General features: G+C 41.0%; 1 protein-coding gene across 1 annotated transcript in view; it reads left to right on the forward strand.

The window, feature by feature from the left end:
- Window positions 1-387: 387 nt before the first annotated feature.
- The window catches only part of dnmt3bb.1 (DNA (cytosine-5-)-methyltransferase 3 beta, duplicate b.1), a 35,509-nt gene continuing 8,542 nt past the window's right edge, over window positions 388-27,354 (forward strand). Inside the window, 11 exon segments of the mRNA XM_034131820.1 lie at window positions 388-638; window positions 8,919-9,027; window positions 18,724-18,831; window positions 18,833-18,875; window positions 19,453-19,538; window positions 19,624-19,761; window positions 21,417-21,578; window positions 24,287-24,445; window positions 25,226-25,333; window positions 26,920-27,061; window positions 27,159-27,281. Of these exon segments, the coding sequence (XP_033987711.1) occupies window positions 631-638; window positions 8,919-9,027; window positions 18,724-18,831; window positions 18,833-18,875; window positions 19,453-19,538; window positions 19,624-19,761; window positions 21,417-21,578; window positions 24,287-24,445; window positions 25,226-25,333; window positions 26,920-27,061; window positions 27,159-27,281 (1,186 nt within the window). The 5' untranslated portion in view covers window positions 388-630.

The following is a 27,354-nucleotide window of genomic DNA, read 5'->3' on the forward strand; positions in this document are numbered from 1 at the left end:
CATTGCTTCAAAGCTGTGATCGCATTGTTATGTCATATAAAAATATATTTATCTACACTTTTTCTTATTTCACCCTTGCTTTGGCAATGTTAACTCTCAACTTTGTGAAAAAATTAGTTCCTGTTCTAATGTTTAACCTGCCTGGTTCAGAAAATGGGAGTGGTCATTCACACGTGGGCGGCCAATCTGCTCTCACCCCTCCTGCAGGAAGAGCACACAAGCCGACCCACCGCGAGGATCAATCAGTGCACAGAGGATACACGCACACAGCACGAGAGGGAGGGAGAGAGAGAGACAGAGAGAGAGACAGACAGAGAGACAGACAGAGAGAGAGAGAGAGAGAGAGAGAGAGAGAGAGAGAGAGAGAGAGAGAGAGAGAGAGAGAGAGAGAGAGAGAGAGAGAGAGAGAGGATACACGCACACAGCACGAGAGAGAGACCTAGAGGAAGAGAGAGAGAGATCTGCAGCAGCATGCTTCCACAGAGTGATCAACTCCTGCAAGAGCTCTAGTCAGACTTTTGCTCAGTGCTTTTAGGAACTTTGTAAAGACATTTTCCACAAATTTGACTCTTCAGACAACAAGACATCTTCGTGTCATTTCCCAGCCGTGGATGAGTGCAAAAAGCGTGGATGGTTATGTAAGTATGTCTCACCGGGGATGGCGTTTTTTGCAGGAATTCACCGAGCGAATAATTAAACTTCACATAGAAAAATGTTAGTATTTTTATTTTAAATCACATTTGACACTTTTCCGTCGCTCTTTGTGGAGCCTGGCTCATTATAGGTATGTTGTTCTTCCTAATTACATCGTGCACTTGTAAAGTTTATAGCTCGGTAGTTTAGTTGCCCATGTGCACGCTGGATCCGGCTGAATGTAGGAAACATCTCACTAATTTGTCACGCAGACGTTAATACTCGGTTTGTTTCGAGTTTATAAAGCATGTCTTAATACATTTCTCGTATATTCCTGTAAGGACTGTGCAGACCTGTAGTGCACACTGTTTCATTTATGGTTCGTCTCATTTACAGATTCAATTATTTTTTTAACAGCACTAATAACCCTTTTTATTGCATGTTTAAGTCTTTCTGCATTGATTTCACGTTAATTAAGGCACTGCATGGTGAGTTTTGGGCCATTCGTCGTGCTTAATTGATACTTATTGCGCTATTATTACGATTTTGTTCCCCGTGTGGTTGCAGAAAAGTTTTTTTAGAGTAATGATGTTATAAACCCCCTATGAAGTGAAGGTCTTGTTTTAACGGAATGACTTATTGGGATTGCACCACAGGATTTGTGCACTTTTTTTGTTTCCTGGTGTTTGGACACGCACTGACGGTGTAGGTTTACCGGTCGAACTTCCTCTCAGGATTAGTGCTCTATTGTGACTCGGTGATTCATTAGTAGAGCTTTTTATTGTATGACATGCAGGGTAAACTATCAAATAAAAGTCTCTTTCATGTTGGAGTCCACTGCAAAGTGCAGAAAGGAGCCACGCGGTGGAAAAGGGAGGAGTCATTCAGAAGTTATTTACATGAGTAATGTTCGCAGCCAGCAGGAAAACACAGACCCCTCTAAAGTTAACACTACAAATATACTTGAAAAATAATACTTCAGAATGACCAAAATATTTCAGTCCAACCTCCTAATTTTGTTTTTTAGAGACAACTTTAATGTATTGTTATAGCATGCATTGAGGAGACTTGAAGAATCCATTACGTTTTGTTTACACTGACATTTTTAACCAGAATTGCCCTGAGTGTTTAGGTTAGGAATGCAATTTACTTTGGTTTTCATTGTCAGATCTAAATTATATTAACACCCATCACACTTCTTTTGAATCAAAAATCTGATATTTGTTCATTTCTTTACCGGCAAATGAACAAAAACTAAAATATATTCAATTTATAACGATATAAAACAGAAAAGCCAAAAAAAATCACTACATTTTAAATGATATAAAGCATTTACCTGCTGCAAAAAACTTTGACTTGAAGTGTTTATTTAACATTTCTAGTGTTTTCTTTGCTGCTTGCTGGAGTTTTATTTATCTTTTTGTTAACCACTTGAGAATGCATGCAGTTCTTTGAAATACAGATTCTAAATTATAATGGATAAGTTCCCTGGATAGCTCTTTGTACATTTTATCTTTTATATCTTACCTAAAAAGAAAGGTTCTTTCACAACAAACTGAATGACCCCATTCAGTACTGATGATTCTTGATTGTTTAATTTATACAAAATCCTGAGGAGATTACTGTGACTCACTCTATACACACAGGTATTAACGGAGTGCAAGACACATTTGCCATCCATCATTCAAACTAAAAATGTCCGATGCCCACTGAAACTGTACTGGTTATGACAAGAAACTTTGTAGTGTTTTACCACTGGAGTTGCACAGTAAAAAAAAACTCCACTTATGTGCCATCCAGCAGGTTACATTTGTCTGTGGACAGATTGATAATTAATACCTCCAAAAAATCAAGAAAGAAAGGACAATTGTTTACTAAAATTATATAATAGTTTTCACTTGAAATGTATGTCATGTTTGGATCAGGCAGAAAGGTCAGTGAGTTTAAGAATCAGTTCATAATTGATTTGAATGCGTGACATGTGTTTCTAGCCCAGAGGCTGTGACCTTTCAACCTGTTATTAACAAGGTGTCAGTAGTGGCAAAGAGAAGTGCAATAATCTAGATTTAGTCCCCCACCACATGAGAAAGGGATCTTTTCAGTGCCAGTATGACCAAGAGCAACATTTGCAAAAAAGTATCCTTTTAATGTATCCTCTTGGAGTGGTGTAGGCCCAATGTGGGCACACTTTTCTTAATGTTAGTAGTTGATGAGAATGATATTCTTACTCTAAACTGCAACTGTAAGGGCCTGGCATCAGCTATGTTACCACTCTTGTAGTGATTCACCAATACAGCCTTTTCTACACGGGAAATGAAAAATAAAAGGTATATGTAACATTTGGTCGCTAGAAGCACATCCTTAGCCAAAATGCCCAAAAAACCTGTGGCTCTTAAACTTGAGTTCACAAACCAACAGGTGACATATGTTTATTACATATATACAGGGGTGCACATAACTGGTACGCAGGTACGCATGCGCGGCAACAATCTGAAATGCGTACCGTCACTTGTGTCACAAAGCGCATTTGCGTACCGACGTACTTGTGAAGCTTTTCCAGAAGACGGTTAGATCACCGGACGACAGAGTCGGTCTCCGTGTGCACAGACAGGGCTGCTGTTAACGTCGGTCTGTACAACGGAATTGTGCCAAAACTACGCCAACCGGCTGCGGAGGGAGACTCCCCCCCTTCACTGGAGAACTGCGCTAAAACAGCTGATCACAACGTTCACGCTCTGTGGTCACGAAGTACTCCACTAGCCCCCCCCCCGTCGACTTTCCTGAAGTACCCTTCACCTTTGGTGTAGGGCTGTACCCGAATATTCGTTCGTTGGAGTACTATTCGGGTTTCAATTTCGTTATTCGGATATTCATTTTCTTTTTCGTCTTCTTTTTTTTTGGCAGCCGCATTGAATTTATTGAAATCTCCGATATCAACGTAAGAGCTTGTGCCTCTTCGGGGGGTGCTAACACTTAACCATAAACGTTATCGTTTACTTTCTCCGTCTTTATATGTAGATATGACTTTTCTCCGTTAATCTCTGTCACGTTGTTTCCATAGCAACAACAACTTCCTGTCAACAGCGCTAACTCTCCTTCAAAATAAAAGCATGTCCATACAAAATAGGAAGCCAAGCCAAATTACACTTAAGACATATACACAACTGCAACGAAAGTAACAAACACAATGCAATATCCTTTTCAATTTCAAAGAACACAAATTGGGTTATATACATTAACAAATAACTATAAAACAACAATACTGTAGAATAACAAAATGAATGCCGTGAATAAACCGAAATACATGTGCTGAAGCGATTCGCTGCTGATTACTACGCATTCCCCCCCCTCCCGCGCGGGCCGAATATCCGAATATTCGCTGCTGATTACTACCGAATATCCGGACCCCGAAAAATGGTATTCGGGACAGCCCTACTTTGGTGTCACAAATTTATGTAGGGCACAAAGGCCACATGCCAGGGCACAAAGGCCATTGAGGGAAACATTTTGATTTGTAGCTTACAAATAAATAACTTCACTTTCTGATAACAAAAACACACGAATGACATGGAAAACAAATCACTTTTTTAATATCAATAATGTCAAACATTATAATCATATAGGCCTATGCCTCCTTAGTATTACCGTTTATAAAATGAAATACTCTACTTTGAATAATTAGTGTTTGGTATGTTTTCTATCTACTACTTCTCCCACAAATCCGAAATCAAATCTAAAAATCAAAAATTCTATTAATATGTAACAAATATATTCCATTTCAGAGCAGAAGAAACAGCCTTCAAGGGTCAAACTCTGCACATACATCATTCAGCAGTGCACAGTGAAGCTCATACAATCAACTGTATGAAAAAGCAATACTTTGAAATGCAAAAGTCTGTGTGTGCGTGTGTGTGTGTACGAGAGTCTCTTTAATAAAAATGTTCAACTCGAGCCTCAAATTCGCGTGACGCGTTCTCGCGGTAGCCAATCAGCAGTGAGGATCTCAGCCACTGACGTTGAATCAGAAAACCAAAACAGCAGCCGTTAGCTGTTAGCACTCAGAGCTCACAGCTCCTCATATCTGTTCAGAAACTGGACAAAAGTTAAACAAGTACAAACCACAGACTGTCTGTGTTTTGGGGTTTTTCGCCTGCCGTCTTGTCTGCACACTTGTCAAAGCATTAATTTATGGTTTTTACTAACCATTATCAGTATGTTGTTACTTCAGCATCATTTTGAAACATGTATTACAATTAAATCACGGTCAAATATGTTCATTTTGTTGTAGTTGAGTCTACCACAGTATTTACATGGATATAAGCCCCGCCCCCTCTCCAGCGCGTCCTGTTTGAATGACTGAGTAAACACAGCTGACAGCCGCAGTGACGCAGCGTCCACACGGCGGCGTGTGTTGAAGCTTGCCGGTGGGCGTGTCTGAAACTCGACCAACAACCAATCACATGAATCTCCCGCCCCGGACACACAAGCATGCGGTTTGATTGGCTAGAGCTTGTACTGGCATATGATTTGATTGGCTGACGCTTCCGTCGAAGCTTCAAAAGTTGAACATTGCTCAACTTTTGAAGCGAGCAACGCGTGCGAAGCGACGCGACCACAATGCAGTTCGGCAAAGCGTGACGTCACCCCATTCAAAGTGAATGGGCAGAAGCGTTGAAGCTTCAACGCACGCCACCGTGTGGACGGGCCGTGAAACTCCAGCGATGAAAGCAATGCGAATATTCGCATTGCGTCCGTTGTGAACGCAGCATAATGCAGTTCAGACACCAGACCACTGCGCTGACGCTTTTAAAGCAACTTCGAGATTTTAACAGTGTGATGGGCACAAAGGCCATGGTGGCCGTAGGACGTACAATTATTTGTGGGGCATAACGTCCAGACTGAGGGGCAACGACGGCCAAGGCCGCCGTGAAAATCCTACCCTGTTCTCGTCACAGGTTTCTGAGTGAGTGGATTATATACCGTACGAGCCTTCAGTCGTACAATAGGCAACAAAGTAGACAATGTATACACATTTGGGCTTGATCTGAGCCTGAAGGGGCCATATAGTACATGACAGACAAGGAATGCAGCCCCTAGAGAGAGACCCCCCCTCTCTCTCACACACACACACATACACACACACACACACACACACACACACACACACACACACATTCATGTTCATACCCTTTGGGGAGTGAACAATCCCCTCTTGCAATGCGGTCCCTAATCTCTTGCCACCAGACACAACTTTGATGTGAAGCCCCCCCCCCTCCAACTTCATGTCCCCTTTTCCTGGGCCCCTCACTCTCTGCCCTCCATCCTTCCTCTAATTAATTCTCACTTCTCTGTTTCTTAAAGCTGAAAGCTGTTTCAGAAAAGATACAGTTGTGAACACACTTTAATTCCAGGATGCAGAGCCAGTATGAACACTCAAAAAATATCAACTACGATACAAACAGCGTTTATTTGAATTGGTCTTAGTGAGCTCATTTAACAAAGACAGAAAGGTAGTTAAACGAAGTAGAACATAGATAAGTCATAATCCATATCCATAATAAAAAGCATGAAGCAAATGTGTAAATAAGATAAAATCAAACTCATAGGAACACTATAGATAAAACCTTACACTTTATCAAAGTGTATTGTCCTTTTTAAGAAAGAATGTAATGGGTTGAGCAAAAGTGGAAAGAAATCATAGACGCATACAGTCAATAATAACTATATCAAAGTCAATTTTAGATTGCAATACCTGTCCTTAGCCAGACCTAAACTTGATAGAAAGTGTCACACAAGATATGCAACATGCTGCTAAAAAAATTAATAATTGTCATAAAATGGTGCCGAAAACTCCCATAAGCATCTAATATGTTGTAGTTTTTAGCAACGTCTCTATGTAATCTTAAATATGTGTTATCAGCATACCATTCATACCACTACACTCACCTAATTCTGTTGATTCGGCATGCACATTTACCTAGTTGGTTGTCACATTATGTTTAATATCCCTTCCAAATAATGACAGATGCTTTTTAACATACTTAACCAGGAAAACCCAATCCAGAGCAGAATTACATTTATAGGCTACCTGTTTGGGCTGCTGCTGTGTGTGGGTCAAAGGTCAAAGACGTGGGGAGGAGGAGGAGGAGGAGGCGTGAACATCCTGTTTGAGTGATGAACTCCGTCACCTCTCTGCAGCCGCTGGAGGGAGAGTCCCTGATCTCACATTATTATTTGTATGTATTTATATCAGAGACGGTTTGTGTCAGTCCTGGGGCTGCGACATGAAAACGCTGCATTAGAGACTCAGTTAGGCTGTGGTTTTAACAATACTCACATGCCGTTTGTACATAGAGACAGTGGTTTCTCCTCCTTCCTATAGATGTCATGGAGATCTCTTTGTAGTGTGACTACATTGTAAGAAATAGAGCAAAATCTAATAGGAGGCTTTAGCATTCTGAATTACACATATTGTATGAAATCAGTATTTGTGTCTTTTTGGTCACATGTAACTTTATTGTTGGTGTTTTGTCCTTATAACAGAACGTATGGCTAAATAGGCAAAAACCCACTCCATTTGGCCACGTTCAAACTAGTACAGCAACCCCTTTTTCATCTTACCCTGCATCATTGAGAGACTCCTAGTGAGGATAGTCAGTGGATTAAGTTGTATTACTGGATGCTATGAGGTTGTGTTGAGGGCTGCAACAAATGTACAACTTATAACTGTGATTTATTGTAGAAAATCCAAAATAACGTGTACTGATGTCTAATATATACTTAACAACAGAACATATCAGCAAATTCTCACAGTGGAGAAACTGCCACAAGGGTTTTTTTCTGTTATAAAGTAACCCAAAGTTATATTGCAGTCCATTCGAGTCATACATTTGTATTTAACAATGTAAATGGTTGTTAACACTGACACAGAGGGTTTAGGTGAGTGAGGTAATTGTTTGTATTGGATAAACAATTGCTGACTGTGCAATAATATATTTAACATTCCCCTTCACAATCACTCATTGTCTTTCCCCTTTTTGCATTTTACAATTGCTCTCAGTGTTGGTATTTTGGGATTTGTTTCTATGTGTCTCCAGGCAGATCAGATAAAGTGAGAAAAACTAAACCGACAGTCGACTACCTGAGGTCTGCAGGTCTCTCTGCACAGGCTTGTTTGACAAATCCTTTGACCTGCCACCTCCATGAAATTTAAACTGGCACATACACATACATACATCCACATTAAAATATTCTGGGAGCAGCATGGAGAATGTACAGTCACACAAAGGACAGAAGACTGCAGTGTTACCACATACTTAATACATGTACAAACGCATACACTTTCACTTAATGTGTTCAATCTCTCTCTTACACACATACACACACACACACACACACACACACACACACACACACACACACACCCCTGACATGCTTGTGTATCTGTTTACTTACAGGTTTGTGTGGGCATGTCTGATCTGCTCATAGAGAACAGGAGAGGGCTTCCTCTTACTTTCTCTACCTCTATTTTTCATGAACTCCAGATACAAACCTGTATACTGTATCTGTGTTTCTTTATCCAATATGTTTTACAGTTGGCCATATTTCATCTTGACATCTAAAGCATCAGCCAGCTGAAGAGGCTGTAATGTGCCATACAACAATAGAAATGGTGTTTAATTGGTGGAAGTGGTGGATGTTTTGGAAGGACATTTCTGGATTGTTGGGCTTTATATCACTACCTCTCTTGAATTCAGTTATTCATACACAAAGAAGCTGTGACACAGTTTGTGCTAAAAGGACTTTTTTAGTGTTATCAATTCATAAATATGAAAACAGACCTCTGTGATAGAAATTATAGTACTAAAGCTTAATACAGTGTAAACCTAATGAAATGTAAACTGCTGTATTCTGAAAATGTCATGTCAGGTCAAATCCCTGGAGTGACCTTTGAATGTGTGTGAGTGATCAACAGATGTTTTTGCAAGGGGGTTTTATGACACTACAGGAAGGATGAGGGGAAGGAATTTACGATAAGGGGTTATCTGTATATCCCACTGTCTTGTAGGGTGTGATGGTTTTGTATACAGTGCCAGAGGGGGTATCAGCTGGCCTCCCAGAATGTTGTTGAATGAATTTATAAGAAGGACCTCTAGAAGCACAGAAGTTGATGGGGGGAATTCTTGAAAAGAGAGACAAAGAAACATTGACTGTTGATGATCCACAAAACTTGTTTATTTTTCCTGTTTATTTTCTGACTGTTTCCTGTTTTGTGTCTCGTCCAGGTTTGAAAAGGAGTCAGGACAGCCTCAGGACCAAGCGACAGCGACAGCGATGCCTTCCAACAAATACTCTGCTGCGATCATGGAGGAGAGCAAGAACATAACGGCCGCAGTGAGTCACAAACACACACACTCACGACACACACACAAACAACAGCTGCATCCACATGGAAGATATGTGATATGGATAGAATGATGGAGAACAAGAGAGAAGGATTCATAGAAAGATGGAGGACATGAGTGCGGCACACTAGCGTCTTTGTGTTCTCCAAAAATGGGTTCAAGTGTTTTGAGGAGATAAGACATTTTCTGACTCACACACTCTGCAGAAACATTCACAATCCGTACACACACTTTTACTCTCAGTTTCACATTAACCCACGCACACATACTTTCACTCACCATCTCATAACTTGCAGGTACAGTATATGTACACTCAAACACACACATACACACAAGCACACACATTAATAGAATAGATCATACTTTAAGTATGATCAGTAGTAAATAAAGGCAGCCTTAAAAATGTAGATATGTCCAATTTCAGAGCTGCTTATAGTTTTATGTTCACTACTGTACTATTTGCTCTTTAATAAACTGTGTCGGTAATGTGTGTGTGTTGGGGGGGGGGGCCCTGTTGTCCGTTACTACTAGTTCCTCTTTTTCAGTCTCATAAATCACTCCATCTCAGAGGGACACTTCCTTTTCTCCGCCATCTGCTTTTCTTTTCTTTCCTCCATCTGTCTTCATTTCTTTCTCATCCATCATTTTCAACTTTAATCTTCCTTTTAAACTCTGTTTATTGTTTGCTCGTCTCCTTGTTAACCAGTTTAGCTGCCATCCTAACATTTTACGATCCGATGAGTCCACGTCAAGTTAAGACGCCTTGACAGCAAGCAGGTAAATTAATGATCACTTCTTAGATCATACACCAACGTTCATAATAACTGTAGCGGGAAAAAGAGGGGATTTTATCCTCAGCACTTCCTGTGTTCAGTTTTCACAAGTTCAGTTTCTGTGACATCTTAAATCTAGCAGTGGGGGAAACAGGTTTTAATAAGCAGACATGTCATTAAGAATTATAACAATAAATATTTTACAAAGGCGACCTGGAAACAGGCAAAGTTCTTGGTGGATGGCGGTAAGGTCTAAAGTGATCAGGAAAAAATAAATAGTGCTTTGATAGTCGCAACTCTTCAGCTTGCAGACTTCATCATACAATATGGGGGGTTAAAAAAAAAGATTCAAAAAGTAGAGCAATACAGATATCGTGATTTCATGAACTTAAATTAAATGTAAGAAAAACCAAGGCAGCATTGTAATTGCACATATTTCACTGTAGACGTATCACAGACAAAAACCTTTTTATTTTAAACAAACAATACATTTAAGATCCTTCAAGCTGTAAATGTAATGCATGCAGAGCCGTTCCAATTTGAATAAAAAACTGAATCTCTTGATAAACATCACGTGATTTGAGTTAAAGGTCCCATGTCATGGCCATTTCCACTGATCATAATTCCATTGTTGAGGTCTACTAAAATAGATTTATATTGTGCATTTTTCCAAACTCACATTGGTTTCTCAAACAGCATCTCTGTAAACTACGTGAATTCACTGAATTTCACTCTCTGCCTTTAACGGCTCGTTGTAGCTCCAATAGCTCCAGCCCCCACCCTCCCTGTGAGCACAGTGTGATCTGATTGGTCGGGACGTTGTGAATCGCGCTGAGCTCCGTGGATGTGTTGTTTCCTTGTTTAGCGATACACAGCGAAACACAGCCAAATTCATCCTGAGCACACACAAACTCACAGCCGAAGTAAAAACAATAAGTGTGACTTGATATTGAGTAAGAAAAAGGTTGATAAACGCTGTGAGAATGGGTCTGCAGAGAGAATTTCGCCACGATCCCAACTGTCTGTTATCAGCCTGCAGCCAGGGAGGAGAAATCAGCAGAGCTGCCTGCACTGAGTGTGAGGAAGTCCGTGGATTGGTCAATTTGGACCAATCAGCGGGGGCTTAACGTAACGGCTCCGCGGACGTAACGTAACGGCTCCACGGATTGGTCCATTTGGTTCCGGGTACCGCATGACGTTAAGCCGTACCCGGAAGAAACATTGGACAATGACGTATCAGTGACGAATCTCCAACGAGGCGTTTTGGGGAGGTATTTTCTGTGTTAGAGTTTTACTCACTACAGGGTGTTCTTTGAGGGTTTTTGACTCTGCAGACCGTTTACATCAGTGACCACCAACTGGCGGCCCGCGGGCCACATCCGGCCCGCCAGACATTCTCATCCGGCCTGCACGACGGGGGTGACTGTGGCGTTGGCGGAGTGGTTAGTGCGTTCGCCCCCCACTCATTTTTTTTTTTACAACGTCTCGTGAGTAATGTGCAGTACCGGTGTCCAACAGAGAGGCAGCAGATGCGGGACAGTAGCCTAGAAGTGATCCTTCGTTAACGTGAAGAGTCTGCTAAGCTTTACGCGCTCAGCAGTACCTGAGCATGCTCCCTGCAAAATTCTGGGCTATATAAAAATCGCTGGCCCGCGAAAGTGTCTATTGGACGCGTAATAACTGGTAAAGCATGACATGGGGGATCCAGAACAGCTGCAAATGAGACCATCCCATTTTCATGAATGCATTCTGGGGAATTCAACATTACATTAAAAAGCAGAGCAGCGAAGATATCCTGAGCTCTAATACTTCCGTAGATATAATAAATATATGTTGCTTTATTAAGTAAGTCCATGCATAAAAAAATATTATTCTCAAAACAGAACAGACGATTTATTTAGGTAGGGGAAAACAAAATGAAAATAAATATGACCACTGATTTCAAACTCAACTTAACAAGCTTGCATTATTGTTGGGACTTGCAGCATCATTGGACAAACACCTTTTAATTGTTAAAAAAAGATAACTCTCTCAGACCTTAAACCCCCCCTTATGTGACGATTTACTGCACGCTGTGTTTTTGGAACAGCGTTGTCCAAGTGTTCGCCGTAGACCTGCGTTTCTAATCATTTAGGCCTCGCTAAGAAGTTTTGACAGCGCCATCGGAGCGCCGCGGGGCAGACTGCTGCTCGCCAGGAATGTGTGTGTGACGTAGGTTGGTGAAATCTGCACAGTGTAGGGATTTACTCGCTGCTTTACCAGACATACACACACACACACACACACACACACACACACACACACACACACACAGGGTGTTTCTCAATGTCGAGTACGCTTGCTTGGTAGCACATGTCTTCCGAGTCACTTGCTTCAGAAGCGAGGCAAGAATACTTCCTGGCATTCGGAAAACGAAGAGTGGAACAGGCTAGCAAGTGTGCAGGTGTGCGTCATATGAGAGGCCCCGCCTTACATCTTCCGCCACAGATTTGGGGAAATTGGTCCGTGCGCAAAGCATTGTGGGGATTTTAAGACCGCGGAGTCTACACATGTGCAGCCTCGAAATTTCTCACTACGAAGTACGCCGGGCTCGGTAGAATTCCAAGTATGCTGGACATTGGAACAGTCCTTCGGCGGCTCTCCATGGAGCAGCCTTCCTCGACATTGAGAAACACCCACAGTAAAATAGAGTGCAGGATGCATGTTCATACACTTGCCACTGTTGTAGTAAGCGAATATCTATAGTTGCAGTATTTGTACTATAAAAGACAGGAAAGGGGGGTGGACGAGGGTAGAAAAGGATCTTTAATGCTTCATCGGGCGTGTTCATGTCTGCAGGAGCAAAGAGAAAGAGGAGGAGGAATGATTGATATCCAGGAAGGCAGGTTAATAGAGCATAATGTTGACAGTCACACAGCTACCTTTCCGACATCAAATCCAATTTTCTACTCACTTATGAAACGAGAGCAGTTGGAATAAGCAATAGACATTTCCCACAACACTATTCTCGCATCCTGGCAGTACTCGAGAAAAAAAGGAGAGGGGATCACTGCTTTTAAGACGAAGAATATAAGGAAAGTTTGTTACTAAAAATATGTCATGAAACAAACTGCTCTTGCCGTTTTTTTGTGTCTTTCTGCTTTTACTCTTCGAGAATTCGTAGGGTTGTGTCTGAGCTCCCTTTCTCGTTGAACTTATGGCGCATTTCCACTGCAGCGCGTAGCACAGTTTAAGCGTGCCGTGCCAAACCCGGCCCGTTTTTTGTTGCGTTTCCACTAGGGGTAGTTCCGGCTAACGGGTACTGTTTCACAGTTTTCTGGCTCTCCATCAAATCCAGGTTCTTTCCGGGCCAACAACCGGGCTGAATATGCTAAACTAGTGAGAGAGTCGCTGGCAAGGGGGCTACAACTACAACAAGATGAACATATTTTACCGTGATTTAATTGTAATACACGTTTCAAAATGATGCCGAAGTAACAACATACTGATACCGGTTAGTAAAAACCATGAATTAATGCTTTGACAAGTCTGCAGACAAGACGGCAGGCAAAAAGCTTTTAAAATGCGTGTTTTCTGAATGGAGATCGGCTAAACTAACGCAGTATATGCTCCGACCGTCCACACTCACAACAACGGCCTACAGACATAAATAAACCAGCGACTGTATTCGCCATGACACAGACAGTCTGTGGTTTGTACTTGTTTAACTTTTGTCTAGTTTCTGAACAGATATGAGGAGCTGTGAGCTCTGAGTGCTAACAGCTAACGGCTGAGGTTTTGTGTTTCGCATTGAAGATGATGTCACGGCTCCGCTTACACTGCGTTACTATAGTTACTACCCCAGTTCCTAAACTGTAATGGAAACGCAGCATAAAGTGAGCCTGGCATACCAAGGCCTAACTATACCGTACTAAACCGTGCGAGGCCCTGCAGTGGAAATGCGCCATTAGAGACCTTTTTTGATCCTCTTCTTTAAAGGGCCCATGTCATGGCCATTTCCACTGATCATATTACATTGTTGAGGTATACTAAAATAGATTTATACTGTGCAATTTTCCAAACTCACATTGGTTTCGCATACAGCATCTCTGTCAAGCAATGTGTATTCAGCGTATTCACTTTCTCCAATAAACGACTCGTTGGAGCTCTTGCCCCCCCCTCCTGTGAGCCTAGAGTGCTCCGATTGGTCAGCTCGGCCACTCGTTCTGATTAGTCAACCACCAGAGAGGCTGCGCCCATGTCAGTGCTTTTCCCGGCTGCTCTCAGAGTAACATCAGTCTTATCATGGCGTCGGTACAGCGGTATATTTTATATACATATATATTTTTAACTGTTGTTATAGAAGAGTGTGACGGCCCCAGGGCCTTTGTCTACGATGGGGTGGAGCTGAAGAGGCTAATCAGCACGATTCACGGACACCTCCGGACACTACGGCCCAGTCTCTCTCCAAAGCGGCTGCAGGAAGACTAACTCTGCGATCCTCTCAACCACCTATCTTTGCTTTACCACAATAAATGTGCCGTGGTTTTGTAAACTCGTGTATGTCTCCTTGTCTTTCCGTTGTGGCCTACGAGCTACTCTCATAACAAGAGTAAGTTATTTTACCCGTTATAAACTACTACTGTTTGATGAGAAATCAAATCATGGTTGCTATATATGAATTCAGGGAAGAAAGGATAGGCCTACTAAGTATTTCCATTAAACTTTATTTTTAGAATGTACAAATGAACATAAATATACATATATACAACGGTATATCATCCCATTCCTCCTTCCTCTTGCCTGCGCACAGCCGGTGCTAGGTGCGGTGCCTTTTTAGCACGAGGCCTCAGTAGTAGTAAGTAATCCCTTCCCCGTCATGGATTGTCCGCCAGGATCTGGCTGGACGAAATCAAATGCAAATCACAAATATTAGAGAACTTAGTTGTTTTAGATTCGTTAGTAGTAGTTGTGTAATGAACAGCTTGCTCTGCTAATATGCTAACCTAGCTTTGTTTTACCTTGGTAAGCTAACACGATATGAACGTTAGCTGGAGGAAAGGCAACTATAATGCAGTGTAATAAAACTACTATGAACAAAAGCTAGTGGTTCATATTAGGCTAGCAATAACGTGTTTATAATTGCAAATCGTATACGGGTATTCTGCTACCATACAATGTAACTTGCTGATAATACATTTGTTTTGCGCTAGCATACAGCTAGCCTCGTTAGCTACATGCAGTATATGTACGGTCACAATGTACGGTAAACCGGAGTATACTGTATGAGTATTCCGTGTGTGTGACTGCAGACATTCTCTGCCATGACAACATGTAAGGCCATCTGCTGACCATTGTAGTTGATATATTTAAACGCTAGCAACGTAGCATCACAAAAATGTTTTTTCTGACAAAACTAGCTCAAGCTCCGTGTGTTAGATCGCTACGCCAGCTATAATGTAATTACGTTTCGCGACTGACCGGCAAATCACCCGCAGTACTACTGTCAATAGGTATTTGTGTGTGAATGCAGACATTTCTCCTGCTATGAGATACATGTATGCAAGGCCCATCTGCTGATATTAGAGTTGATATATGGAAACTCTAGCAACTTAGTTAGCACAGTTAGCACTGTGTCAATGGTCTTAGCAGTCCAACACAGTTTACACATTAACAGTCTTGTTGATAAATACACAAATAACAATGCAAACTTACAGGTTGTTATACCCAGATCTTCCCCTGCTCCAAACGGTCCAAACAAGCTGTGCATATCACGGACTCAAACTGGGTGCAATGTTTTGGAAGCTTTCGTCTGTGAAATGCCGGTTCTTCGAACCTCGGAGAGGAACACGCCGCTGCTGGTGTGGCCATAGCTCTTCGGGATTGGTCCATTTCGTTCGGGTACGCATGACATCAGGCTGGTACCCGGAACTAAATGGAAAGACTCAAATGGGCAGTGACCAATGCAGACCTGTTCTGGTTTAGTCCAGACTGCGAGACAGAAAAATATTTAAACACAACAAGTTGAAAGAAAATATGAGGAAGGATGGTTGATGCAGAAAGGAAAAAAGGAACAAGAGGGTTTCATTCAGTCTCAACTTGTCCACATTTTATAGAGGACATATTATAAAAAAAAACTTGCTTTTCTGGTGCTTGACCAGCTTCCTTTGGGTATTTGAAGAGCTCAGACTGAAAAGTCTGATACAATGCATGTATTCACAGTTTCTGGCTAAGGCATTTTTTCTAAAGAAAACATGCAGCCGACAGTTGGTTTTGGGGTTCAGAGGGTTAAGTTGAGATTTTCTCATGTTTTATTGTGTTTGTTAGCGTTAGCAGCGGAGTGTCTGTGGCAGCCAAGGCCGCTGAGAACAGCTGCGCTGCGGGGATTCAGATTTCCTCCAGCTGTGATCCTTCATCCCAGGCTGTTGAATTTCAGGGAGGTCATGTCCTCTGAATCTCACTTATGATCCTTTTTCATTCTAATATTTTCAAATGTAAGGCTGATGAAGAGAGACATGTCCATTTTTATACCCAAATTACACCGGAATTGTTTTATTTTAATACCAACCAACATTTTACATCAGAATCCTTTGACTGTAATTGAACAATTCAGTAAAAAATGGGACTACATCTGGCCCGAAATCACTTTTGCATCCTGTCTTTTAATTTTATAATAGGCCTGGATACTCTGCAGCTCCAGTCAAAAGTCAAACTGCCAAAAGTCAAAATGCCAATCATTCTCTGATAACAGCTTTTTAAGCAGGGATTTTTTGCGATTCTCTGTTATTATTTATTTATGTCCCTAAAGCATCACTCTTTTCTGCTCCCACTCTCACTCTCAATCATCTTGAACACACACCTTATGCACAGGTTCATGGAGTTCATCAACAGCTGTGGAAATTTGGCATCACAAACACTCACACACCACATGCATTCCCTGTTTTACGATGTTAAATCACAAACAGCCTCAGATACGCTGGGATTTTCCTAAAAAGTCTGCACATTCTCACTATTTTCTCATCTGTTGCACAGCTGCTACGTTTCTGTCTTCTCTCTAATCTGTTGCAACTTGGTATTGTATAACATTTAATGGGACCAACGATATTTGTATGCAACATGCATTGATTTGTATTTATTTATATGTTTAGAGAAATTGCTGGTATAATATTGTTTAAAGGATACTACTGAAAATCTATGCAGATGGATTACATAAATTACTTGATTTGATGTCAAATTCATGTGAGTTTGACAAGTACATTAGTCATGTTAGGATAAAGCCAAAAAAAAGCGGGACCCAAAAATGTGTTTAGTGTTTAAAAACAGCCATAACAGCTTTAAAAAATATGTCAGAAATGTCAGTTTCCAATACTCAGATATCCATCTTCATGCTTCCTGCATGAGCATTCAGTAGCTAATATTTACACACACACCCTAACACACACACGTGTACACACACACACACACACACACACACACACACACACACACACACACACAACACGCATTAGCAGACATAGTGTGTGTAAATCTCCCTAAGTGTTACCTAAATACAGCAGTATATATAAACCTTTTGTACTCGGTCTTCCTCTAATCTGGGCATACAGAAACAGGGAATTAGATGGAGTCAGTTCATTAAGTAGGATGTCATAAGTTAAAGTCCAAACAAAGCTGATCCGAGCTCTGTTTCTACGAAAACACCTTTACCTGCGATGAGGTGAGCGATGAGGTGAGCGATGAGGTGAGCGATGAGGTGAGCGATGAGGAGAGCGATGAAGTGACGCTGAGAGAAACGATTATAAAAGCTCTGCCGCTCACCTTCAGGCCACCTCTGCTGCCTCTTCTCAAACAGATGACTCACTGTCACTGTAAGCAAATTCCTCTCGGATTCATCACCTGCTTTTATTTCTCCGAAGTGTTTGTGTTGAGTCAGAGGGTTTACCGCAGGTAACCATGACAGTCTCCAACATGTCAATGTGTCTTTTCATATTGGCTCCGCTGCAGCATTAATGTTTGATTTTGCACCTTTAAAAAAAGCAGCAGAGTGAGATTGTTTCATTAATGAAAACAACATATGAAGCATAAACAGTAGACAATATACAATACTAGATAATACAATGAGCTAAAACCTGTATGATGGAAATTCCCCAGGAGGTTCCAGTGACCCAGTTGGAAAGCTGTGAAAATGTAAGGTTTCGAAGATTTTTTTAACGCGATTGGACATGTTGAACACGTTCTCATGCATGTTGGCTAACACTGTTTGATTATATTAAAGGGATATCATGTAACAGTTTCATGCTGGCATCATACCAGTGCAACCCCAGGTTCTGATTATGCATTACATCCTCAACTCGAGAACAGGTTTAATCTGAGGATTTGGTCATTTATTAGATATTAGACATTAGACAGCACATCAAACACTCACTCACAATTTTATGGGCAGAAAGGCAAAGGCTATATGGGTTTGTTTTGTCACTGGACAAGTTCATGTTTGAGTCTTTCTCAATTTCTCATCAGCTGTAAGAAATCTGCAAATTCCCGTAAAAAAATCAAAGTTTCAATAATATTCTTTATTTTGCTTGAAATAAAAACTCTGAAGTCTCATGAACAACACAACAATAAAGGTGTTATTTTAGCTTGTATATTTAAACTTGCTGCATTTGTTTCTGAAGTTTTAGCTGATGGCTCCTAATTAACCCATTTTAAATGTAAAAATAAGTATCCCAAACAGCATTTTCTGTGACTGGTGGTAACAGAACGCTAAGAATGGCGTTCCTAGTTGAAGTGCATCTTGGGAGTTGTACTTAACTATTTTCACTTTGCTTTTGCTTATTGCATCTTTTTTAATTAAAACTCAGGCCTCTCTTTGGCGAGCTGGTGAGATAAAAGTATATGAATCATCTTCCCTGACGTTATTCTCGCTCCTCTGTCATCAGGCGCCGATTATTGGAGTATCGCCTCCAGCTGAGGGCCAATCAGAGAACGACAGCGGAGTGGAGCTGACCAATGAGAACAGCCCTCTGACTGTGGCTGAACCGCCATCCCCCCTTCAGCCCCAAGCAGAACGGAGACGCCGCCTCACCTCAAGGTACACACATACACACACACACACACACACACACACACACACACACACACACACACACACACACACACACACACACACTACCTATCCAATCTATAATGTAGCCTGGTTGCACCTATTCTGGAAGTAAAAGGTCAAAGTAAAACACAGAGTTTTTGTAGCCTAAACAAACTTGAACCAATATGGAAACACCTCTTTATTATATCAACATTTTCAACGCCATTACACTACAGCTTCAATCATTCAGTTTTTACCTTTCATAATAAAAGCCCAACTTAAATCCATTCAGCATTTTGATAAGAGTCAAATCAACAATGGCTTTCTCATTTTATATAGCAAGCACTGAAGAATTTTCATTGAACTGCATTTACCATCAACAAGCGACATCAACATAGATTGTGATATCTTTAAGGCTAGAATGTAACCCTTAATTCTTAAAGTGTTGTTTTGCTTTGGACATGCTGTGTTACAGAGGCAAAACAACAAAGAATACAGTATGTGACTGTCTAGCCCGATATCTTGAAAATATTGGGTTTCTTTCGGGCCATCTGTCGAACCTTCTGTTGTTTTCTCTTCTCAGATGGTAACCAGTGTTTGGAGGGAAGCAGGAAAAGAAGCAGGAAGAAGTCAGTGGAAGAAGAGACCACCTGGGACTCCTACAGCGAGGTAAGACACGCACAACTTACATAGAGGAAGTGTGTAGAAAAGCGATTTCTTGGAGTACTAATCCACTGTGTGTCTTTGTTTCCAGGAGAAAGCTGCAGGAGCGCCTCAGTTGAGTTTGAGGCAGACGCCCCGACCCAGGACGATCTTCCAGGCCGGTCTGAAGCCACACACACACAACAAACCTCGCAGACAGAGCCGCAAACAGGAGCACATCATGTTACTGGTAAACACACACACACAAACCGTTTTCTGTTCTCCCCACATTAAATATTTCCATTTCCAAAGGCTGTGATGTTTATTTTAAAACACATTTTCAGTAAGCTACATTTCCTCCTTGTTTGTGCTTCTAAATGTGTAAATAATCTGCTTCCTGCTCATCAGCCAGGATAAACACAAACATGTTCTTTTGACCCTTCATGCTTGCTGTAGTTACTGGTGCAAGGTGTTTGCAAAGCAGTGGGAAAAAAAGGGTTTAACTAGCTAGGACAAATTAAGCAAACCAAGGACATACACATCATTTCCCCACATCCTGGTGTAAACAAGAGGAATGTGTCCAAATCTATTGAATGGGGTTGAAAAAACCAATACATCTTCCTTTTAAACCCTTGCACATTTAAACTGTTAAACACATTACAGTAAAAAAAAAAAGAATTCATAAATGTATAAATTTGTGTGTTTTCCTTTATTTATTGTTAATTGCCAGTAACTCCTCCTCCATATGAAATCTGATATTTTTGTATATGGGTTTGGACTGTATTTGATTACACATTTAAAAAAAAAAGCTCTTGATAACAGCTGGAGGGCAAATCTTTTACTTGTAAGTACACTCTCTCTGTGTCAATCCATTCATTTACTTTACTGATGCCCTGGTTAGATGCAGATACAACACACAGTTGAAAGCAAGAACTGAAACCACCTTTGAAGAAGCTGCAGTGTTTAAAAGGGGAGATTACCTGGATTGTGTGTGTGTCTTTCTGTGTGTGGCCAATATTTGATCTGTGTTTGTTGTACTCACAGCTTGTCGTCAGGTGTAAAGTGCTTCTGAAAAAACCCCACTAAAGCTGTTAATTCTCCGTCATTGGGCAAACATTGCATACAAATCTTTCATTTTGTTATTCAAGTGGTACCCCAGGGTTTTTGGAAGAGGCAAATTAACCAACAGCATTTTTTTTTTTAAATACAGTCCTGTTAATGCAGCTCTTCTTCTTGCAGTAACAGTAACCTGTACAAGTACTACTCATTCTTTTCAAACCTCTTTAAAGTGACACACTGTGATTAGCTAGCTTCAATATCAGCATTAAAAAATATGTAAAGAACATGTTGCTAATAGTTAAGCTCGCTGCTTAGCCGGTTCTGGTTTGAAAAGTTGCTAATAGTTTAGCCTCATTTTAACTTTAGCCGTGAGCTAGCAGCAACCGTTAGCCAATGCTTCAGTTAGCATGATGTGTATTTGTACTTGACTGACCTTTTTGAGCCACACTTTAATTAGTTTGTCTTCCTTTTTTATGCTTAGTACAGTTAGTAGTGAGGGCAGCTCCAATGCTGGAATAGCAGCCTTTCCTTCAGGATCCTCAGCTATTGTATCTAGCTATCACCAATTGATTGATTAGCCAATAGACCGTTCTTACTCTGAAATTAGAGTTTTGTAAAAGCCTTGAAAAATGTGCCAGGAGAGGAGTTGAAGAAGTCTAGTAGCATGCTGAAGGTTTATTATAGAATATTTGCCAAATGAGTCCTAAAAGAATACTGCTTACCACGGCTTTAAAAGCTCGGGGAAATTATATCTGAAAAGAAAAGTAGCTTTCATGTCTTTCTTATCTTTCGCTCTCATTCCTTTAAGTCTAATAAACCTCTCTCTTTTATGTCTCCCTTTGTCAGTCTGGAAGGGCTAGAGGTGTTGGAAGTGTTCCCCGGGTGGCTGCGGTTGTATCCGGCAGCATTCCTAATACCCCCCATATGGAGCTGATGGAGCAAAACTCCAAGGACTCGGCTCAGAGCATCAGCACCTCGTCCAGCTCTGAGATCCAGCCAGAGTACAATGTAAGATCTGTGAGAGAGAGAGAGTTTGCAGGGGGGGTTAGATTCAGATAACAGAACTAGAATCTAAACTCATAGGGGCAGATAGAGGTATTTGAAGATCTTCAAAGAAATCGATAGAAAACCCACACAACAGGATGTCTGCACTGAAGGTGTTTAACATATCCTACAAAGCAGACAGTTTTTGAAAGCAATACTGCGAATAGTTGAGGTTATAGGTTTTGAAATCACTATTTATTATATAAGAAGCAAAACATGTTCCCAAATAACTTGGTTCTAGTTGAGGTATATGTGTATGCCCAGTGCTTTCTGCATCAGTAGATTTTAGGTTTGATGTTTAATTTTCCTGCACATCTCAGCCAATTGTTAGCAATCGTGGTATCTTAAGTATTTGTTGTTTTGATAGGCTACATAGTCGTCTTAATGTTGGCTGCCAAATTCTTCTTTTAGGTAGCGCTCCTGCAACATGGTTTATATTAAGAGCATTTACTCTGAAGTCTGAGACACTTTAACATTTTGTATAAAGTATTTGACAGGATTAAGGTATCTCTTAAATAATACAGTATAGTGCAATCCTTTCTGAGCACTTTCTTTACTTGAAGCACTCCTGTGAAGGCCCCCCGCCAAAGGGAAAGAAAAGGAGAGAGAGAGAGAGAGAGAGAGAGAGAGAGTGGACAGCTGTGTTGAAGCAGGAGAGGCTGCATCTTTTAGAAAGGGGAAGTGGAGGTTTGGCAGTGATAGAAAGAGGGGAAAGTGAACTCCCCTCTCAGACCTCAGAGCCTCCTCCACCTGGCCTTGTGTTGGTGCAGGTGGCCACACACCCACACCCACCCACACACACACACACACACACACACACACCAACACATAATCTGGCAGTATTTGCTCTGTATCAATAGCTTCTTTCAGGTCACGAAGACCACGAGGGCCTGTGTGTGTGTGTGTGTGTGGTGTGTGTGTGTGTGTGTGTGTGTGTGTGTGTGTGTGTTGTGTGCATATCTGCATGTCCTTCTGCACGTCTCAGGTCTGGGTGCACACTGTCTCTCAGTACACAGGCTTTCTATGTGTATGTGTATGTTAATGCGAGAGTAAGAATATAACAGAACATTTGTATCAAGTACTGTGCTTGAGTACAGCTTTGGGTTACTTTTACTTTAATTAATATTTTCTTGTCATGAAATGTTCTACTCCACTACAAGAGTTTGAGTATAAAAGCCAATTTTTATCATCATTTAAATATTTATTTGAATGCAAAATACATTTCATGATCCTACTTTCCTATTTAAAAATGTTAACATATTTTATTTAGTTGAGGTTCATTGTGAAATTGTTATTGGAGTCTTAGTAGTTTTTGATGCCACATCTCACTAAATGGAGAGGATACCAATATAATTGTCAAATATCTACTAGCTTAACATTCCCAAAGGAAAATGTTTCTGCATTAAGTACTTTTAATACATTTTCGTATTTATCTTACATGCCTTTACCCAAGTAACATTTTCAATCCAGGACTACATAGCATTTAACGGAGTGTGAATACTTCCTTCATCACTGGTTAATGTGTGTATTTAGGTTTGTTTTCTCTGGATCCAGGCAGGACTCAGTGGAGCGTAGCATCCTTTAGAGGAGTCGGACTCCTTTACAAAGCCTAATGGGTTTTTCTCTCTTAAGGCGGACTGAAGGATCACATATCCTGGGCTCAACTTGGATTTATTTGCAAGCATAGAAATCCCACCTGCTCATAAATCAGTACACATAACTTGAGAAAGAAAGAAGGCGAGATACAAAAAAAGGTTTAATAAGGCTATTACCGTTTGAAGTTTTCTTTGAAGACTGAAGTGCAAGGCAAACAGCAGAAATAATAGAAACACCTGAGCAAATGAGATTACAATGAGTTTTCAGACAGCTGTAAAGTGACTTTGTTATGCTTTAAAGATCTGCCTGTTTAATCTTGAGACAATTCAGTTTTGACTCACGCAAGGGAAACTTAGATTTTACATCTAATTTAATACCAACATACTTAAAGTGTATTGTTTTTATGTCAAGTAGGGTACAGGAGATGTTTCTTTCCTCAAATGTTAGCTCGTATTTCCACACTAATTTGTCCCTTTTCCAACAAAACATTTGATTTGGTAGTTTGGAGTAGAGAGAGGGAGGACTTTCCCAAAACCTTTGTGATATCTTAATCCACTATAACATTTTTCTGTGATTTGTGTTTGTCTTTTAATGAGTTGTCTTCCTATCTCCTTTCTCCTTTCCTACTACTTTTGAAATAAAATAAAGCTATTTTCATTATCCACTCATTCTACCCACAGAGGGTTATCATAGAGGTAAGAGAAAGTTGGAATGGTTCTTCTAAAATAACCCTTGTTTTCTCTTTTAAACATCTTTGTCTCAGGCCAAATTTTTTCAACCCATACATCTGAGTCTTCTTATCTTCATGTTTCCTCTTCTCTGCCTCCACTCATGTTTCCCTCCTTTCTTTAAGACAGGCTAACAATAAGTTGTTTCTGCCAAAGTCTCCTGTTATCTCTTCTTTCTCCTTTTCACCTCCAGTACCAGGGAAAGGGGGGAGTTTTCCTAAAAAGGTCAAATCACTAACTTGGCCATCATCTCTGCATTTGTGTACTCTCTTTCTGCACTTCACAAGACCTTTTTTTGTATCAGTGGCCTTATTCTCTTCTCATCTGTATTCTCCCTCCATCTTTCAGGACAACAAGGGTTTTGGCCTCGGTGAGCTGGTGTGGGGGAAGATTAAGGGTTTCTCCTGGTGGCCCGGCATTGTGGTGACGTGGCGCGCTACCGGCAAACGGCAGGCCAGCAACGGCATGAGGTGGCTGCAGTGGTTTGGAGACGGCAAGTTCTCTGAGGTGAGGACGGAAAAGGAAATTGTAATGGAAATGTACTGAGACTATGTCCTAACAAAGAACTGTATGTACTGACAAAGAACTGTCCTATCATCATCACCTTAAATTAGTCCTGGAGAAATTTAAATATCACACTATTTCTCATCACTAACCCATTATAGATATTATGAGGATATTGTTAAGTGGACTATTGGTGCTTTCACAATATATTTCGCGACAAGATTTATGATAAATAATCCTTAGTAATGTGGATTTAATTACTAAGTGGGTGAAGGCAGTTTGACGATCATGTAGAACAGTTGGGTTAGTTCAGAAAATGACTTCACTTTACTGTAATCCAGCTTTATAAAACCAGGAATAGACACTTATGGCTCTCTCTTATCTAATAAATATAAAATTGATATATTGCCCAGCCCTCGTTCAAACTGTGGGAGAACACAGTTGTCTGACCTGTGTATGTCCTTGGTTTGCTTCATTTGTCCTAGCTAGTTGAACGTGGTTATTTGTATCACTTTTGGTTGTTATTATCTTTCTGGAGCAGATGCCCCCATCCTGCAATCACAAGGTCGAACGGTTTCCTATAAAGCTATGCAGCTAGTGGTTTCTCTGTGTCGGTCACTGCAGATTGATTCTTTTATTTAAACCCCTCTGCAAGAGTTTTGTCTTTAGTAAACATAAAAAGACATGTTGTTGGTTGACAAGTTCAGCATTTTTGTAGGAGGGACGGAGAGGGACATTTTGTTAAAGTTGTACTTGGTGTGATGCCGTGTGTTTTCTCTCCAGGTTTCTGCAGATAAACTTGACTCCATCACCGCCTTCCCCAAGTTCTTCAGCCAGCCTTCCTACACCAAGCTGGCCTCGTACCGCAGGGCCATCTTCCAAGCTCTGGAGGTGAGTGTCCACGTGTGGAAAAAACACTTAGTCTTTACTTGAACTGTCTCCTTCTTCTCCTATTTCTTCTTCTCCTATTTCCTCTGCTTCTTCTGTTTCTTCTTCTTCTTCTTGACTGTATGTAGTTTGACTGTATGTAGTTTTGTGTGTGTGTGTGTGTGGGCATTTGTTTTCAGAAGATATTATGATAGTGGCGTTTGTTCCGGTGCACTCCGACAGCATTTAGCACTAGCCTACATCGAGATTAAGATTAAACGAACTTCTTTCACTTGGGAATTCCCATGTGTGTAAATTACTGTTCATGGTCATTTGAAAACAAATGCCGGTGTCGGACACACACATACACCGAACACACACAGAGCTGAGCTGAGCAGAGCACAAACACACACACATCATGTAGCATTTCACGTTTCCATAGCAACAACAACTTCCTGTCAACAGCGTAAACTGGCCTTCAAAATAAAAGCATCTAAATAAAACAAGTTAACCTAAATTACATTTAAGACATATACAACTGCAACGAAAGTAACAAAAACAATGTCATATTCTTTTCAGTTTCACAGAACACAAATTGGGTTGTTTACACATCATGCGCCCTGGTGACCGGACATCTCCTTCATAAAACGAGTAATAGGGGGAATAATCGGGCAGTTCGATGTGTGTAGAGGTGTGTGTGTGTGTGTGTGTGTGTGTGTGTGTGTGTGTGTGTGTGTGTGTGTGTGTGTGTGTGTGTGTGTGTGTGGCTAAAACGTAGCAGCCTCGATCTCTATTCAACTGTTCTGAAGGTAAACACAGTGAAGACACAGCTCTCTGCGCGCAGATAGCAGATACTGTGAGAGTCACGGACATTAATTCATAGATCAAGGCAGACTGGTTCACAGACTCTCCTGTTTTGCGAATCCGGTGCTTAAACAAATAGCTCTACACCTCTGGCCGAAATGTCCCTAAAATGAAGTCCGAGTTTGAAATATATCTCAAATAATGTATGCACTGCCATTTCCCCACATAAACATAACAGTCTGCAATGAAACGGTTGTCTCCTGTGCGCTCCACTTCCTACTTGGCGCACCGGTAACTTTTTCGTGCGCACGAAAAAGTATCTTGTGCGCACGAGAAAGTATCTTGTGCGAAAGAGAAAGTATATCGTGCGCACAAATTAATAAAGTGTGGCCTCGTTTTATTTAAATTGAGGCCACGAATTACATCTCGTGCGCACAAATTAATAAAACGTGGCCTCGTTTTGCCTGATTTGCCTATTGATGGCGCTACGCTTAAAGTTAATCTTTCCTAGGTCAAGTACAACATTAAAATATTTCTTACACATTTATTCATTAGTCAGGATGATTAAATTATAAAATATCAGCTTATAACACTGACGGAGGACATTTGCTGTATACTTGAAGCACGTTTTGATGATATTACGTCTGCCCTTGAGAACTTATTTATTAAATCAAGGAATTTTGATTATAAGGATGCATTACAGTGTGGTATTGCTATGTTGTACAGGATTGGAATAGTCCGTTACCTTTTCAACTACCTTCATATCACCTTTTTGTCTCACATTGTGACACATCTCTTCATCACAGATGTCCAGTATCCGGGCGGAGAAGAAGTTTCCTCCCTGCGAGTCGGACAATCCAGAAGACCAGGTCAAACCCATGCTGGACTGGGCCAATGGTGGCTTCCTGCCCAAAGGAGGGGAGGGACTCAAACCCACACACAGTGCCGGTGAGAAAGGCAGCAGCAAACCAGTCGTATAAACCACTTCCAAATGTCTCGTCCACAGAGGAAATAAGAGTTGTTCTGTTTTTGTGTCTCCCTGCAGACAGTAACCCTCTGGACCACCAGGTCCTCGATGTTTCGCTGCTTGAGTATTTCCCCAGCGCCAAGCGGCCCAGAGTCAGCCTCTGTAAGGGCAAGGCCGCCCCTGAGGAGACATACAGCAGAGGTACCTTAACACTCTAACAGAAATAAAATAATAAGTTCAGTTTTTAGTTTCCTTGCTTTATGTCAATAAATAT

The sequence above is a fragment of the Trematomus bernacchii genome, unplaced genomic scaffold (assembly GCF_902827165.1).
Source record: "Trematomus bernacchii unplaced genomic scaffold, fTreBer1.1, whole genome shotgun sequence".
Lineage (NCBI taxonomy): Eukaryota > Metazoa > Chordata > Actinopteri > Perciformes > Nototheniidae > Trematomus > Trematomus bernacchii.